The sequence below is a fragment of the Lactuca virosa genome, chromosome 7 (genome assembly GCF_052849685.1).
Source record: "Lactuca virosa cultivar CGN04683 chromosome 7, Lactuca_virosa_CGN04683_v6, whole genome shotgun sequence".
NCBI lineage: Eukaryota > Viridiplantae > Streptophyta > Magnoliopsida > Asterales > Asteraceae > Lactuca > Lactuca virosa.
Window position 1 is genome coordinate 44,645,653 of NC_136432.1, and position 19,472 is coordinate 44,665,124.

The window sequence follows — 19,472 nt, forward strand, 5'->3', positions numbered from 1 at the left end:
GAGGAGGAAGACCATTTTGACCAGCCTCCGATGTATCAGCATGACCACTTTCAGGCTCCTCCATAACATTTTGACCAACCTCAGTATCAGCCGCAACAACAGGGGGGACACGAGATCCCATCATATTTCCCCCTACATTCTTTGACCAGTTCTCCACAATGTTCTACACAATTCAGTGCATCGACACTCAAACACAGGAGAACACCCGAGCCATTCAGGATGTGGCGACCCGCGTTAGTAGACTGGAGCAGTCATTCCCATCCACTTCCCGCCAGGTCCAGGACATGTGGGACTACCACTACCGTCACAGACACTTTCGACCGCCCGATCCTCCGATTTAGGTCATTTCTGCCCTTACCTTAAGCATTGAGGACAATGTTTGTTCTTAAGCTTGGGATGGGGTATTCCCTTTTAATTTTTCATGCATTTTTTAGTTAGGTTGCATAACATATTAGTTTTGGGCTAATTTGCATTTATTTATTTATTTTATAAAATTCCAAAAAGATTTTATTTTCTTCTTTTCCACTTTTTATTTTTGCATAACATTTAGCTTAGGGCATTAGCATTAATGCATTTTTGTTGTTTGTTCATTCTCATCCCCTTGGATGCCATGGAACAGGTTCATAGTTATTGTATCATTATTGATCCATGATCTTGTTGTTATCTCACACATCGAACCGGGACCATTAGGCCGCAGTTTGGGACTTCATATTTGGGATTAACTGTTGGAGCTTAAAGGGGTAAGTGATCATGGTCATGTAGTTTTCATGAAGAATTATGCATGCAATACTAAAAATTGTAGAATATACTATAACAATGGATATTTTTAGCCTGCGGCCCATACCACTGAGAGGATCACACTTGATCATGTTTGAATCGTTAGGATGAAACACTGGTGCTTGTCCCCGGGTAGAATCCATAACCGGTCTCTTTACATCACCATATTTTTTTGCGATTTCCTTAGGATTTTAGAGAGTCTTTTAGCCACATTTGGGCATTTTTATTATATTTAGAAAATCACAAGTTTGAAAAAGAGCCTAATCTCTATGCTCCACACATGGCCATTTTCACAATTTAGACCATTCAGATTATTATTATCTTTCGGTTCCACTAATATACTTTTGGGAACCAAATTTCAAGTCAAAAAGTTTTTTTGATAAAAAATTCGATATGTTAGTGCATTACCTTCAAGTATCTTTTTGTTCTAATAATAAAAAATAATAAAATAATAAAAATAATAAAAAAAACCCAAGAATCTCAAGCAAGCAAATTACAGGCTGCGATTATCTTAGATTGGTGACCGGTTCAATTATTGAACAAAATTTTCTTACATTTTGGTCACCCGACGTTTGATATTCATTTATATAAGTATGTTTTATTGTATATAGATCGAGTTGTTTTTTTTCGCAAATTGGTGATGTTAGGGAGTCTGTCGAGTCAGATACTACAGGAGGTTCGGGCCAACACTAAGTGAACTGATTCCTACAACGGTGCCAGAGCGATGCACCCTAATCATACATGAGAGTAGCCGATAGACATGAGATCGCACAACTTTCGTGATAAGAGTGTACACTTAAAAGAAGAGTTCCACACGAGCCCATCCATCTGCTTTATCCCTACTATGAATGTTTTTCATTGTATGCATGTCCCATTGGGGTTGCGACTGACCATTCCTCCTTACTCACGTAGAGGACTTGTTCTGGCTGTGGTTTATGGTTCCGTTGTCATCGGATGAAAATTTCTTGGGATAATAGCAAGATCAATTCTGACCATGTTGACTAACGGTGATTAGGTTATATGGTTCTATCCATTCTTTTTATTTTTCTTAGGATAGTTCATCCCAAGTTCATTTTAGTCTTGTCTTACTTGAGGACAAATAAGGTTTAAGCTTGGGCAATTTGATAGTTTCATTTTATTTACTTATTTTTATAGTTTATTTTAGTATGTTTCATTCATAATTTAGTTAATTTCCAAGCATATTTTCCTTTTTCTTATTTTATGACCATTTTCGGTACTTTCTAATTTCGTGAGCATAATTGCAGATTTTCAGGAGACTAGCGGAGCGGGATCTTTGGGAAGCGAGTGGACTTGGAGGACGACAAGAATTTTGGGCTTGATAGCTAGTGGAGTTGATGCATGGAGTGGGATTGTTGCTAATTTGAAGACTTGGAGGAAAGAAACTTTAAATTTGCAAGAAACGGAAGAATATTCGAGCGTGTGTAGATTACTGATCGGCCAATTACGTGAGCTATGGATCATTTGGAAAAGCCAAATTGGGATTATCATGAAGAGAACTTAAAGAAAAATGGGCTAGAAGCTGATCAAACTCGAACTGGGCCAATGGACTAAGCTGTAGAGGCCCAAAACTCAAAGAAGCCCACAATCAGGTACCACCCACGCAACCCACCCGCGCAAGGCTGTGCGGCCGCGCATGACACTGTAGGGGTAATTTCAGAATTTCATTTGGATGACTATTTGAGGAAGATTGGTGTGCATCTTTTGCACACTTTTGCACATTCGAAATTTGAAGGATTCTTTGGAGATTTTGGAGCATTTTGAGAGCTTGAACACTTGAAGAAAAATCACTTTTTACTCCTTGATTCTAGCTAAATGTTTGGTACAATCTACTCTTACTTTGTTTTCTTAAGTTTAGCCATGTTAGGCTAATCTAACATTGGTTGACTTTGGTGAAATCATTTGAATGTTGAAGACTCCATGAATTTGTTCTTGAATCTTTATGAGAATGTTTTGTGTTTTAACATCTTATTACTACTTGTACGTTTTTATTCATGAGTTTAAATGTATTTGTAGTGATTAGTTGGCTAATTTCTTGATTAAGTAAAGGATCCTCAAATTACCAAGCAACAAGTGGTTCTTGTGTTGGTTTTACTTCACACAATCATAAAAACATTTTCTCCAACATGGAAGTGAAAGCATTTGACTCCTCTTGGATTTGGTGACTTTTTGGTTCTTAATGCTAGTTGACTTTACTAATTACATGCTTAATGGAAATTGTGACTTTGACTAAGGAAATTGTTATGAGCTTTTCTAACTATTTTAACAACTAAGAAAAGTCTAGGTAATCTCAAGCTTTTTGGATTACTATAGCCAAATTAAAGATTTAAAACACGTATTGCACCATTGGATTCTAATGATATGTTCATCAAATGTTCAAGTGAGGAAACCTTAAGTCAACCATCTTTCTCTTATTGATTTTACATCAAACCCTTGTATTTGTTGAAATTGTCTATTTAAATCGTAGTTTACTTCTAGTTTATTTAAAGTATTTCAACAGACGAAAGCCTCCATTTTTACTTTTATTGTCAATTACAAGTATTTTTACAGAGAGGTTTTTCATAGAGTTATAAAATTGAACCAATCTTCGCGGATTCGACCCCTTTACCACTATACACTATTTTAGGGTACAAGATTTAGGGTTTTTTATTTTGTTGGCCTCGACAACCACCAAACTTTGGGGTCGTTTTCGGGGATTGGTTTATTTTTAACCAATTTGTTTCTCTATGCCCAGATCTCAACGTACAGGTGCTTTGATTTATAATCCGGAAATTGAAAAAGAAGCAAGACGTTTGGCGAAGGAAAAGAGAATAGAACGTGGTCAAACTTCAAACCCTAACGGGGATCCGGAGGTTGAAACCGCTTCCTCTAGTGACACTGAACACGATTCTAGCCCCGACCCTCACCAAGAAATTCCCGAAACATCACCCCTACAACAAAATCCACCCATCATAAACCAAATTGCAATGGCGAACGGAGAAGGAGCACCCGAAAGAACCTTAAGACAAATGATGGAAACCGATGTTACACAAACTCCAACCGGTATCAATTACCCCATTCTGGAAGGAGGTTCAGAATTGAAGTCAAGTTTAGTTCATCACCTTCCAACTTTTCATGGATTTGAAAATGAAGACTCACATAAGCACTTGAAGATGTTCCATATCGTTTGCACTAGCATGGAGCCACAAGGGTCAACCGATGACCAAATTAATATAAGGGCATTCCCATTTTCATTGGCCGATAGAGCAAATAATTGGTTATTTTATCTTCCACCGGGGTCAATCAACTCATGGACCGACATGGCAAGAGCTTTTCTTGATAAGTTCTATACCGCTTTAAGAGTCTCACGTCTTAAAAATGAGATTTGTAGAATCCGCCAAGGTCAAAATGAGACTTTTCACGACTATTGGGAGAGGTTCAACAACTTGTGCTATAGTTATCCACAACACCAAATTCCGGAACAACTCCTCATTCAACACTTTTATGAGGGATTATTACCAATGTCGAGAAAACTAGTTGATGCCTCAAGTGGTGGAGATGTCTTTAGCAAAACTCCTCAACAAATGAGACAACTCTTCAACACCATAGCCGCAAATTCCCAACACTTTGCCCCGCGCCAAGACATGAAGAGGGACACGCATCAAAAAGTCAATGAAGTGGTGACAACAAGCCTCGAATCTCAACTCAAAGACTTGGCATCCTTTGTCCAAAAGCTAGCCACGGGACAAACTCCACAAGTGATGGTTTGTGGAATATGTGCAACAATGGGACATCCTACGGATATGTGTCCCATCCTTCAAGAAGATGCGGAACATGTGAATGCCACAGGAGAGTACCAAAACTACCACAACAAACCATACGGTTATCAAAATGCTTACAATTCAAGTTGGAAGCCAAATCCCAATATGAGTTATAACCCAAGACCATTGCATCAAAATGTATTGGTTAGATCTTCCTACCCACCACAACAACCCCATTACCAACATCCACAACCTCACTATCAACCCAAACTGCACCCTCCACATCATCACCAACAACCTCCTCAATCCCAACCAAGTAGCTCCGGAATGTCTCTTGAAGACATTGTCAAATCTCTTGCAACTAGTACCCAACAATTCCAAAAGGAGACAAAAACTAGTATTTCCAACCTTGAAGCACAAGTGGGGGATAGAGTTACATCTTTAAGCAAGTTGGAGCCCCGTGGCAAACTACCTTCTCAAACTGAACAGAATCCTAATGTCAATGTGGTGACCTTGAGAAGTGGTAAACAAACCGAATAGAGTAGTTCAAAGAAGAAGTCAAGGGAAGATGAGGAAGAAATAGAGATCACTCCCATTGAGGTTCCTATTGTCAAGAATGATGCACAAGCCGGAGTTCCAAAGAAAGTTACCCCTCTAGTGACACCGATAATCATTCACCCATCATTCCCCTCCCGACTTGCAACCTTAAAGAAGCATACGGAGGGGAAGGAGATCCTGGACACCTTCCGAAAGGTGGAGGTAAACATTCTGTTACTTGATGCAATCAAACAAATCCTTAGATATGCAAAAAATTTTAAAGAACTTTTCACCAATAAAAGAAAATTGAAGGGAAATGAAAAGATTTCAATGAATGAAAATGCATCCGTGGTTTTGAAAAGAAAACTTCCACCTAATTGCAAAGATCCGGGAATGTTTACGGTTCCTTGCAAGATATGGGATGTCACTTTTAGTAGTGACATGCTTGATCTCGATACTTCTATTAATGTCATGCCCTATTTGGTATAAGTATCGTTAAATGTTGGCCATTTAAATGAAATCGGTGTCATAATTTCACTTGCGGATAAATCAAGTGTTTTTTCCTAGAGGTGTCCTAGAAGATGTTTTAGTGCAAGTTAACCAATTGGTCTTCCCGGCGGATTACTATGTGATTGATTTCGAGGAACAAGTTTCCTCCAAATCGGCTCTAATCTTGCTTGGAATGCCGTTTTTAAAACGGCTAGAACAAAGATTGATGTGTCTGCGGGTAGTTTAAAAATGGAATTTGATGGTGAAACAATAAGCTTTAATAATTATGATGCTATGAGATATCCTAGTGATGTTTCATCTTTGTATTTTGTTGATGTTGTTGAACCACTAACCCAAAAATTGTTTGAGTTGTCTAATGGTGATATGTTGGAGATGATTCTAAGCAAGGGGTTTGATTGTGGGAAGCTAGACGAGAAATTAAAGCTTTATTCTTTAGATCCAGAAGTTGAGAAGTTGGTCAATAATTTGGAAGTGAAGAAATCCATAAACTTTATGTCAAGCAAGTTGAATTGTCTCTAACTCAGACAAAGTTACCACCTTCCCTTGTTTAACCACCGGAATTGGAATTAAAGGTCCTACATCAACACTTGAAGTATGCCTAATTGGGAAAGAATGAGACCCTTCCGGTTATTATTTCCATTCATCTAACCGAATTTGAAGAAGAGCAACTCCTCAAGGTGTTGAAGGAACACAAAGAAGCCATGGGTTTGACAATTGCGAATATCAAAGGGTTGAGCCCCTCCACTTGTATGCACAAGATTTTGATGGAGGATGAATGCAAGCCAAGTCGGGATGCACAAAGAAGATTGAATCTGCCATTAATGGAAGTTGTGAAGAAAGAAATATTGAAGCTTCTTGATACAGGAATGATCTATCCAATCTCGAATAGCAAGTAGGTGAGCCCGATGCAAGTAGTACCAAAGAATACAGGAATCACGGTGGTCGAGAACATGTATTATGGTCCCCACCCGTATGCAAAACGGGTGGAGAGTATGTATTGACTACGGAAAACTCAATGCAAGCACAAGAAAAGATCATTTTCCATTGTCTTTCATTGATCAAATGTTAGAAAGGTTGGTCGGGAAGTCTCATTATTGTTGTCTAGACAGGTATTCCGGTTGTCACCAAATCCTGGTGGCACCGGAAGACCAAAAAAAGACAACCTTTACATGTCCATTTGGCACTTTTGCATACCGGAGAATGTCATTTGGATTGTGTAATACCCCGACCACTTTCCAACGTTTTATGGTTAGTATTTTCGCGGAATATGTTGAAAACATAATTGAAGTTTTTATGGATGATTTTACGGTATATGGAAACTCCTTTCAAGAATGTTTGACCAATATCACCAAGATTTTGAAAAGATGCATTGAAACAAATTTGATTTTAAATTGTGAAAAATGTCATTTTATGGTGAGTCAAGGTCTTATTTTGGGTCACATTATGTCAAAGAAAGGAATTGAGGTAGATAAAGCTAAAACTGATGTTATTTAAAGCTTACCTTACCCGACTTGTGTTCGGGAAGTTCGTTCTTTTTTAGGTCATGCAGGTTTCTAGCGAAGAGTCATCAAGGATTTTTCAAAGATAACAAGACCAATGTGCCAACTCTTGCAAAAGGAGGTTGATTTCGAGTTCAATGAGGCGTGTAAAGAAGCTTTTGACAAGCTCAAGGAGTTGTTTACATCCGCCCCCATCATACAAGCGCCAAATTGGGATCTCCACTTTGAGATCATGTGTAATGTAAGCAACTATGCTATAGGCGTCGTTTTGGGTCAAAAGAATGGAATAGCCTCCCAAGTGATCTACTATGCATCAAGAACACTAGACAATGCGCAAAGCAACTACTCTACCACGGAGAAGGAGCTATTAGCAATAGTGTTCGCTTTGGAGAAGTTTAGGCAATATCTACTTGGCACTAAAGCCATCGTGTATTCGGATCATACGGCTCTCAAGTACTTGATGACAAAGAAAGATGCAAAGCCAAGACTCATCTGGTGGATCTTACTGTTGCAAGAATTTGATTTGGAAATTCGAGACAAGAGTGGATACGAAAATCTTATTGCCGATCATCTAAGCCGGATCACTTCAAATGAAACTCCTCTCCCGTTGCGGGATGAGTTTTCGGATGAGAATCTCTTTTCCCTTACTCAATCTATTCCTTGGTATGCCAACATCGTTAACTTTTTGGTCACGAAAAGGTATCCCGACACATTCACACGTGCTCAAAAAGATAAATTGAAAATTGATGCAAAATATTATGTGTGGGATGAACCTTACTTGGGGAAACATTGTCTCGATCAAATTATTAGGAGGTGTGTGCCCCAACAAGAACATCAATCCATTTTGCAATTTTGTCATGAATTTGCTTGTGGGGGACACTTCGGACCTGATCGAACTTTAAAAAAAGTTCTTGAGTGTGGATTATTTGACCATGTCACGCGATTGTTATCTATTTTGTAAAAGTTGTGAACGGTGTCAAAGGACGGGGAATATTTCTCAAAAGAACCAAATGACACAAAATCCAATCCTTGTTTGTGAAGTTTTTGACGTAGGGGGGATTGATTTTATGGGCCCATTTCTCGTCTCATTTGGCAATGTTTACATCTTACTCACGGTTGATTATGTTTCTAAATGGGTTGAGGCCAAAGCCACAAGATCGGATGATGCCAAAACGGATATCGAGTGTTTAAAGTCTAATATTTTTGTGAGATTTGGTGTGCCTAGGGCCTTGATTAGTGATAGAGGGACACATTTTTGCAACAAGATGATGAAGGCTTTATTGAAGAAGTACAATGTGACCCACCGTGTCTCCACCGCCTACCACCCTCAATCAAACGATCAATCGGAGGTTTCAAATCGGGAGGTGAAGTCCATCCTTAAGAAAACGGTGAATCCAACGAGAAAGGATTGGAGTTTGAGGCTTGATGGTGCCTTATGGGCCTATCTGACCGCTTATAAGACCCCGATAGGCATGTCTCCATTTAGATTGGTTTTTGGAAAGCCATGTCATCTGCCCGTGGAATTAGAGCACCATGCATTTTGGGTGGTCAAGCAATGCAACTTCAACATTGACGATGCGGGAATACATAGGAAGCTTCAACTTCAAGAGTTAGAAGAATTAAGAAATGACTGTTATGAAAACTCGAGAATTTACAAGGAGTAAACGAAGCTTATCCATGAAAAGTCTATTACCCGGAAGCATTTTGAACCGGGACATAGGGTCTTACTTTACCATTCACGATTGAAGTTATTTCTGGGCAAGTTAAGATCAATATGGATTAAGCCTTTTGTTGTAATCAAAACTTTTGACCATGGAGCGGTAAAGATCTAAATTGAAGAAACAGGACAAATTTTCAAAGTCAATGGGCACCGTTTGAAGCTAATCTATGAAGGTTTCAATGCTAATGCTCTTGAAATCATCCATTTGGATGTCCCGAGGTGTTGAAGCAAGCTGGGAAGACGTCTCGCCAAAGACATTAAAGGACATTTTAGGAAAGCATTGTGCTTTCGTGTCTTTGAATTCGAATAAAGAAGTTTTGAAGATGTTTTGATGTTTATTTTGGAGTTATCTTTGAAGAAAATAATTTTTCCAAGTGTTTAGGCCTTTAAATTTGTAACGCCCGTAGATCCGGGCTAGTCAATTTAGAAATAATGAGCATCAAAAATGAGTTTTTGATGGAAGATTATTTATAAGTATTAATCTTAACCGAGTTGTAGAATATGTCACAAGGGTTCCGTACATATAAAGAATGCCGAAATCCGAGTTATAACGAAGAAGTTATGGCCCGTCGAAGTTTCGCGACAAAACCGACACGACACTACGCGACGTAAATAGTGAATTTACGATAGAGAACTTTTTGGCCTTAGTGATCTAAACAAAAGTTGTAGTATACGTTAAACCGAGAGCGTGCATAAAAAGAACGCCCAAATCTGACTTCGTATGAGGAAGTTATGATTTTTCTAAGATTTGGCCTAGCAGTGCACGACCCGAAACTCGAATTTTAGATCGAGCAGTTTTTGGCCAACACGACCTAAATGAGAATTGAATATCTCATTAATAGGAACTCAACGACAAAAAGACAGACGAATACGGAGTCCGTATGTAGAAGTTATGAATTTTACGCGGACATTTAGCAGTGTAGTCACCTTCTACTGTTAAATTTAAGATCGGTCGAGAATTAGCCGACGGAGTCAAAAGGAAAGTTGTAGATCTTATTTTTACCTACGTGTGGATATAAAGAACGTAAAAAACATAGCTCGTATGCGAAAATTACGGATTTTAGAAGTTGGAAGTGTGCTGTGCAAAAATGGGTGATGTGGCACAATATTGGCCATTGCTTTCTCCCCAAGTCTTGCCACCAGATGGTGGCATGTGGCACCAAGTTCAGCCATATTTCACCCTATAAATAGAACCTCTCCCACCGTCATTTTCTTCACACCTTTCCCATTCTTTATTCTCTCTACACTCTCTCTAAACCTCCCAAAAAAAAACTCCCCTAGCGTTAGAAGAAAGCCCCGGAGCGCTCGACGGCTCCGAGAAGAAGAGCTTTCGGCTCGGAAGTCCTGCCCCTGCAGAGCCCGGCTTCTAGCCAAACCCCCTCGTGGTTTTGTCAAAGGAATTGTTTTAAGATTAACGAAGTGTTGTCCGAGTACCGAGTCACCACCTTATCAGGTGAGTACATAGTTACTTTCATCTTACACATAGATATGAAATATTTTTATATAAATTACGTGCTATGTGTGCATATAACATGTATACTTGTTATCTATATTGGATGAACGATTTTATACATGTTTTAAATGATTTAAACTGTATATGTATTTTATATCTACGAATATGTTGGGTGAAACATGGGTAGATGAATGATGAGAGGTGAAAGATGATATGAGTGAACATTGGCAGCTATAGACTTAGTGCCTAATAAATAACATCGGCAGCTATGGACTTAGTGCCTATTGAATAAACGCTGGTAGCTATGGACTTAGTACCTGATAGATAAACGTTGGTAGCTATGGACTTAGTACCTATTGAATAAACGTTGGTAGCTATGGACTTAGTACCTGATAGATAAACGTTGGTAGCTATGGACTTAGTACCTATTAGATAAACACTGGCAGCTATGGACTTAGTTCCTATTAGATAAAAGATGGTAGCTATGGACTTAGTACCTATTAGATAAACGATGGTAGCTATGGACTTAGTACCTATTAAATAAACGATGGTAGCTATGGACTTAGTACCTATTATATAAACGTTGGTAGCTATGGACTTAGTACCTATTAGATAAACGATGGTAGCTATGGACTTAGTACCTATTATATAAACGATGGTAGCTATGGACTTAGTACCTATTGAATAAACGATGGTAGCTATGGACTTAGTACCTATTAGATAAACACTGGTAGCTATGAATTTAGTACCCGATGAATGAATTTTAGCAGCTATGGAATTAGTGCTTTACGAACGAGCATTGGCAGCTATGGACTTAGTGTCTGTTATATAAACCCTGGAAGCAATGGACTTCGAAATGAACGAATGGAAGATAGATGATTCTTAGGGTAGATCCTTAAGAGTAATGAAGATAATGGGGATGGGTAATTGGATTGATTGTTTGATGTTTAAACATAATAATTATATTATTGTGGGTTGAAAACCCTATGTACTCACCAGGTTTCCTAACCTAACCCACTCAAGCTTATTTGTATCACAGGTGTCGATACGAAACTACTTTACACTGAGAGATTTAAAAGAGATGTAGATCAGTAGTGTAAATGAATGTAAGTTCTGTTTATGCTTATGTTTTTGTATTGACGATGACATCCCAAGGTTTTAAAAGGAATAAAAATACATTTCTTCGGAAATGCTTTGATAACACATTTATCATGTTTTTCTGGGAATAAATTCCGCAACATTTTTATTAAAAGAGGTACTCTGATTTTTATAAAGCATAAACAAAATCGGTCTTTTCTGGCCGTGAAAATGGGGATGTCACAAAATTCAAGCCAAGAGTACCAGCAAGTTGATGCGAAACGGAGCCGGAAACTGCGAACAGCACGCGCCCGCGCGAGCATGTTTGCCCCCTTGCTCGATCCAGTGCGCGACCGTGTGCCTCTCTGCGGGTGGCTTGCGCGGATAGACCTGAATGGATGGAACGAAATGCGACTTGGAAAATTAGACTGAAAGACATGTGCGGCCGCGTGCTGCCCATACGCGACCCGTGCACATGACCGACAGAAATCCCATTTTTGTTGACTAGACTTTGACTTTCGTTGAGTGGGTGTTTTAATGAGTTGACTAATATTGACCGGGTGTTGACCTCAATTGACCATGGATTAAAACTCTCCAGCCACTTTCTTCTTCTTTAAACCCTACAATACCTCCACCATTCTCTCTCAAGAACACACCCACCTCCATTAAAGCTCCCCACAAAAACTTGATTTCCCGGAGTTCTACTGGTCGGAATCCCGCGAGACCACCGCCATTCTTCACCATTTTTCCTCCTCTACAAACCCCACCAAAATAATTCTCGATCTGTTGCCGGAATTAGGGGCCCCACCACCACCACTTCGCCGTTTTCCGGCAAACTCCGGTCACCTCTCGCAATTCCGACACCACCAAAGTGCTTCTTTTTCCAACTTCTATACATCTAACTGAACGAAACCGCAATTTCTCACCAAAAATTTCGCCAGAAATTTTGAGCCACCATGAGCCGCCGCCGGATTTTTCGCAAGAATCAAGTTGAAAATATTGTTTTATTGAACAAGTCTTGCATTTTGGCACCCATGAACATCCACTAAGCTTGGGGTGCACGGGAGCCAATTTTGGGTTCAAGTTCAATTTTTGGGGACGAAAAACGATTGAATCGGGTATATTTTTTCCTTGGCTTTACTTACACTGCATGCTCAAATGTAATATTTGCAACCGATTATGCTTTGAAAAGATGCCTAGGATTTCTAGCTATTACCAGAATTATTTAAAAGATTAGTTTGAGAATCGTTGAGCGTGGTCAATTTTGCTTGGAAACTTGATTAAAAAGTGTTTAAAATTTGGTTGAGATTTGTTCAATTTGACTAGAAATGCTACCAAATTTTTGTTGGAATTGTCAAAGAAAGGAAACGAGTGGTGTTGTTTAAAACCGTTTTAAATTGTCAAAAATTGGGTGCAATTATTTGTGTTCGGTTTAAACATTGTTATATTATTTTGAGAGTGGTGAGAATAGAGGTTACATGGGTGAATTGTTTTTGTTTTTGTAGGTCTTAAAAATGGGCAAAACTACAACTCGGTCACGCTCCCATGGATCATCCATTGATCCTAACCCGCAAAAGGATGTAGCCAGAACTTAACGAAAAGCCACTAGAAAACGGAAGCAAAGTGGAAATGAGGGAAGCGGTCCTTCCCTTACAAAGGAAAAAATCAAAACATATCGGTCTAGCCTTCGCGGACGTCCAATCCGGCCCACAAAGTTTTACTACGAAGAGTCATTGACTAAGCGTGGGGTACACATCAGTGTGGGAACTATGTTCCGTAGTATGGGTTGGGGTGATTTTCTTAATCTCTGTAACAGGACCTACGAAAAGCCCACACTAGAATTTATGTCCACTTTCGCCACTGATGATGAATCCGAAGTCCTTACCTTCCAGTTACAGGGTCAAAATCATCGACTCTCATACGAACGACTGAATTCTATCATGGGAGTCGATCGCACCAACCAGGAGACCATTCGTTCTCAAGAGTACACCAGCTTCCTACGATGCCCCAATGGGCGTTTTTAGTTACAAATAAGCGGTCTCGACACGTTCAATCCGAGCCGCCAGAGGGCCAAGCACATAGTTCATCATTGTTGGCGAATCGCACACCAAATTCTCACCACCAGCATTTTCGGTCGCCTCGAGCCCGGTCAAATAAATAGATGCGAGCTCTTCTTCTTAGACTGCATGTCACTGGCTGGGCAACCTGATTTCTCCCTATTCTTCCTTGATAAATGTGAGGTCGACCGTCAGCGTACCAAAGGAGAGATCCAATCCTCTGAAGTACCTGAAACAAAACTAAAACTGTAAGCCAACGCTTAGTGAGTTCCCCCAAAGTACCATCTTGGAGAAGAAGGAGCTCATTGGAGAAGTGTTGGTTGTCTTGGAGCTTGTAGATCTAGACCTTGTTCACCTTGATCTTTCTTCTGGAGGTATAAAGCTTCAATCTTGATGGTTCTTTTATGTAGATCTAGTTTTAGATTATGTTATGACCTTGTTTTGCTCCCATAGTTGGATCTTTTGAGTAGAAGTTACTCCAAAACCTTTGAGCCTCATTTCTAGTCATTTCTAAGGTCATTAAGTTATAAAAATCGAATATTGATGGGTATATATCTTATATTCATGTTTTAGTGGCCTTTTGGTGAAGTTATGAACTTAGGGCTTTGGTATGGACTCCATTAAGCCATGCAAAGTCATAAATCCAAGAACTTTATACTTAAGATGTCCCTTAGAGTTAGATATGGGATTTGGATGATTTGGTATTTAAACATTTAGAGCTTAAAGTTGATGTTGGGCAATAGAGTAGTACGTTAGACGTACCGGGGTGGTACGCGGGGCGTACTCACCATAATGTCTTTATGGGCCATTTTGGGCTTTGGGTCATTTAGGCTTTTGGGCCATGAATTGTTGGGTCAAGTATGGGAAAGGTAAAATGGTCTTTTACCCCTTAGCATGATAGAATATGATTGGACCTTTGATTATGGGTTAATACCCTAATTATTGATTAAGATTGATCTTGGATATGTTCAGTGTGAGAAGTCGTGGTAGTAGCAGCTCGAGTGTGAGATTTATTGACATCAGACTGAGGTGAGTCTCTTCACTATAGTCGTGGGTCGAAGGCACCAATGCCAACCCACTGGATTATATTTGTAGGAGGATGACTGTCTTTGTGACACTTGTTGATATGCCTGTATGTGCTTGTTGTCTTTGTGACTCATGCTTATATGTCTGTATGCTTATGTATGTCGGGTGAAACGGACCAGGGGGTTGATACGGACCCGAAACAGCTACAAGTTGTTATATAGAGTGATTATGGACTCGGGGTTGATACGGACCCGGGGGTTGATATAGACCTGACACAACTGCAAGCTGTTACATAGAGTTATTATGGACTCGGGGTTGATACGGACCCGACACAGCCACATGTTGTATGTGGTATTTTGGGGTGCTCACTAAGCTTCACATTACAATTTTATGGTTATGGTTTTAGGTATTTCCAGTTCAGAAGGGAAGGGCCCGACGTGACTGCACAACACCCCCCAGAGTTTTATTCAGCAGTAGCCGTTTATGTCTTTTACTCTGATGTTTAAATATTATATTTACTTTGAATGTTTTTGGGAATAAATTGTTGTATGGATTAATGTTTTAGAAATGAAAATTTTTCCATGGATTTGTGGGTCGTTACAGATATCAATAATCAAACTTGCTAAAAAACAATCATTTCATAACAAAACCCGCGCCAATGGCACGCCGAGGCTTCCTCTAGTTATTCTTATTTCATATTGTTACAAAAGTACAATGCTAATATGTTATATTAACTAATTGTAGAAATAGAGTTTTTTTTTCATTAATTTGGTTAATTACAAACAAGGGAAACCATATTTCACTTGCTTAAAATTATATAAATTCATATTAGTACATATAAGTTCATAAAAACAATGAACTCTTAATGCAATATTTTGGACCGATTTAAGCTAATTTGAAGCTCCGAACAAAATAAAAAAAATGAGACATTTTCTTTCTGTTGTATGCGGGCACTTAATAACAGCAGATTTTTTTCCCTTCTAAAATAATACAAGTACTAAAATAATACAAGTAGATACATAAAAAATGAGCCTAAAAAATTTAATGATCATGGGTCATCGTTCTCCATATACTGATAACGCCTAACAATATTGAAAATATAAGCACAATACGAACAAAACAGAAAAACTTACGTAGCAAAAATCAAAGCCACTAAATTAAGGTTAAATAAAGAAACAACGACGTACAATTATTTAAATTTAGCTTTTTTCTATTAGAACACAATATTTTAAGTTTTTATTATAGTATCACAATTTAGCATCAATACCAACGAGACTGTCTAACCCTTGCAGATAGGTATTTTTTAAAGTAAAATAGAAGTTTGCAAACGAGCAAAGTTATTCGTGAGCTACTTTGGTTGATTTTGTTAAAAGCTCGATTTGAAATCGATTTTAAACGAGTTGAGCTCGAGCTTAATATAAGCTCGTTTATTAAACGAGCTCGAGTTCGAGCGCATGTCATAAAGCTCGATTAGGCTCGCGAGCCTATATAAAATATAATTAATTATTATTATTATACATTGAAATAAAAAATATTTGGGGAATTAGGGATTTAGGGTATTAGTAAACGAGCTTCTTAACGAGTTCGAACCGAGCTTAAGCTTATTAAGGCACGTTAGACAAAAATGAGCCGAGCTCGAGCCCGAGCCAAACTTGTATAATTTTTTACGAGCTTGAGCCGAGTTCAGTACAAAAAAGCTCGAATCGAGCCGAGCTCGAGCCTCGTATAACTTAAACAAGCCCGAGTCGAGCCTGTCCAGGCTCGGGCTCGGCTTGGCTTGGCTCGTTTGCACCCTAGTTGAAAGTATAATAGAAATTTATACCATATTATCTTAAATGAACAATTCTTGAAAGTTTAAACTTTTTTTTTTTATAGTTATTTACTTATATATTTGTACTTCCATGATCTATATAAAATTCAACTGAAAATTGGCTATCATTGATCTTTGCATTTAACTCTTATATTCTAAAGATCATTATTATTAATCTTTATGCTATAAGAAATAAAAATATTTTGTGAAGTCTTTAAATGTAATATTCAATAAAAAGTAAAAACAAATAGCACATTAACCATTCCTTTCAAGATTAGCTTAACATCAACATCAAACCACCCCACCAATGAACTTAACGAATCTTGATCATACCTACCTATTTAATCTCCAATCACTCTAAGAAACTACGTGTAAAATGTCAAATCTGGTGCCATGAGTCTCATCTTCTATGTCATCTTTAAAGTTGAGATGTTTTTGAGACCTATATAAATAGGCATATACACGTATGTATATAAACATAAATATCAAGATTGAAACAAGAATTACACCAAATTTGGAAACCGCACAAAGATATGAAACCGATTTTTACAACAATTTTGTGTGTGTTAACAACTATAATGCTTTTGATCTCGTTGAGTGCAGGGTATGATGTCATAAGTATGAGGAAAATAGAGATTGCTAGAAGAGCGTTTGAGAAACAATTTGAAAGAGATACTGCAAGTGGAAAGAACGGTGACCCGATGAGATTGAGTCCCGGAGGACCCGACCCACATCATCATTAGCATCTTTATTCGGTAAAATGTTTCTATACAAATAACTGAATAAGCAATCGTAAATATGCAATTTATATAATTTCTAGTAATATATGAGAAATCTTGTGTGATGCATATGCTCATTTTAATGATTTATAGCCATGCATATGATAACTTAAATAATTTACAATCATATATGTAGCTGAAAAAGAGTTATATCGATATGTTCATTACTCTCGAAAATTGAAGAGACGCTTTAAATGATTTATAATCACATATATGTAGCCGAAAAAGAATTCTGTCAATATGGTCTTTAATGTGGACAATTCAGTATATTCTTAGAAACTATCAATGTTTTAAAAACCGATTTTTTAGTTGAATCAGTCTGATGATCGGTTCCTGGTTCAACCGTCATGTCGACCCGCCTTCTAGAATTTTCATGTATTTTTTATTTTCCGGCAGTAGATCAATCCAAATTTATTAAAAAGACACATAACCATAAATTTTATATCAATCTAAATACAACAACAGCAAACATAAAATATAACAGCAAAACAAAATATAGTTTTAGATGAATACAAACGTATCAAGATCAAACCAAATTACGAATTTTTGGACATTAAGGTGTTAAATGCATCAATTTCACGATGACTTAGTAAATGAAGCTCATTATTAACTTTTTCATAAAAAATATTGTCACCTTGACATCAAACTAGTTCAATAGTGGTTTTTATTGGTTCAATATAACTAGTTCAATCAATTTTTTTTAAAAAAACTGATAGATTCGTTCCGATCCATAAATAAACTTACAATTAATGCTAGTTGAACCATTTTCTTCCTCGGATACTGATACAACCAATTTGAATAAAACATTGCATTAAACCAATTAACCGTCAACCACATGAATCATTAGCTTTGCCCATCTATTAAAGATTAAATAACTTATTAACTTAATCCATGTAATGAAGATTAAAGAAATCATAAATTAACCCATTTAAAGAAAAAGATAATAATAAAATTACCAAAATAAATGGTCCCCTTTAACAAACTAACTATTTCGTTTCTATCTTTTTAACAAAATCACTACCTATTTCTCAATACCTCAATTGTGAAATTCCAAAAGTTACAAAATTACCCTTTTAGAGGTGTTTAGTTAAGATTAAAAAAAGAGTTTTTTTTTTTTTTTTTTTTTTTTTTTTTTTTTTTTTTTTAACTTATTATTGGTTTCACGTATAAGTTAAAATGAACGTTTGGATAAACTGTTTTTAAAAAACAGCTTATAGCGGTGTGGAACCGGAGATACGCCATTTTTTTAGACAAAATTACAAAAATGGTCCCTGTGGTATGCATTTTTTTGTGGTTTTAGTCCAAACCCCGACTTTTTTGGATTAGTGATCCTTTTAAGCTAGTTTCGTTGCGGATTTGGTCCCTCGGTAAATTGAAATGACTGTAATGCCCTTCTGATTTATTTTTTATGTTTTTTTCTATTTAATTTAAATGAAAATGAAAATAATTAATTAATTTGGGCCCATCTCCTCTCTCTCTCTCTCTCCTTCTTCTTCTTCGTTTTTATGGTCAAAAGTCAAAACACCACTGGAGGTGGGTGCATTTTCGGTGACCAAGAACAACAACCCCCTCCCCTTGTGAAATCAAGCAATCACCGAACACCACTCCACACCAAACTGTTGCTACTACTTTTCTTCTATGGATTGTTGTCGGCGACGAGGCAAAAAGAACCAAGAAAGGCTCGCCGTAGATCGGCATCCCTTCCCCTCTCATGTGTATTTTTACTCCCAGATCAGTGAAGAGGTTGCTGGAAACAGCCCCTCACCACCATTGCCTTCATTTTCTCCTTCTTCGTGTTTACCAACGGATGGTAGAGTGACAACCGAGAGCTGCCGGAGTCGCCCTCGTTGATGAAGCAACCGATGGCAGCCTCCCTCCTTCCTCCATTATTGTTGTCGATTAAAACAACAATCCAAACACCCCTGTGTGAGTTTCTTCTACCCTCAGACGCTGGATCGGCCTTGACATTGGCCAAATCGAAGTTTAAGGCTGCCGGAAATCGACCACCCCTTCTCGCGACTTGGACTGCTCGTTCCTCTCCCGAACAGAGGAGCAAACATAGAGAATGGATCCATAATTGGTTGCAGGATCCAGATGAAGACGAAGATGAGCTGCTGAAGAGAAGCATTAATGAAATCGAGTGAAACGAGAAGATGAAACAGTAGATGTGAGTGGTTTCCTTTTGAACAACATTGATCTGGGTTTCCTTGAGAGCGATTTGATTTAGGATCAGTTCTTCTTCTTGTAGCCATTTAACAAATGGGTTTCTTGAAAATGGTATATGTAAAATGTGTTTGTTTATCATATGAACCAGGAAATCGCCACTAACTCACTTTTGAGTGTTCTTAAACCGATCAAAGCCGCCTGAAACTCACCGGAAATTGATTTCTTTGGCAAACAGCGGTGGCTAGGGATGAGAGACTGACTGAGAATATGTAAAATGAGAGAGAGAGAGAGAGAGAGAGAGAG

At 38.1% G+C, this 19,472-nt stretch overlaps 1 protein-coding gene across 1 annotated transcript; it reads left to right on the forward strand.

The window, feature by feature from the left end:
• The first annotated feature begins 4,559 nt into the window (after nt 1-4,559).
• Nucleotides 4,560-5,561, forward strand: LOC145126589 (uncharacterized). The gene is made up of 2 exons (XM_079061923.1): nt 4,560-5,033; nt 5,076-5,561. The coding sequence occupies exons 1-2, from the start codon at nt 4,560-4,562 to the stop codon at nt 5,559-5,561; spliced, it is 960 nt and encodes a 319-aa protein (XP_078918049.1).
• The last annotated feature ends 13,911 nt before the right edge of the window (nt 5,562-19,472 follow it).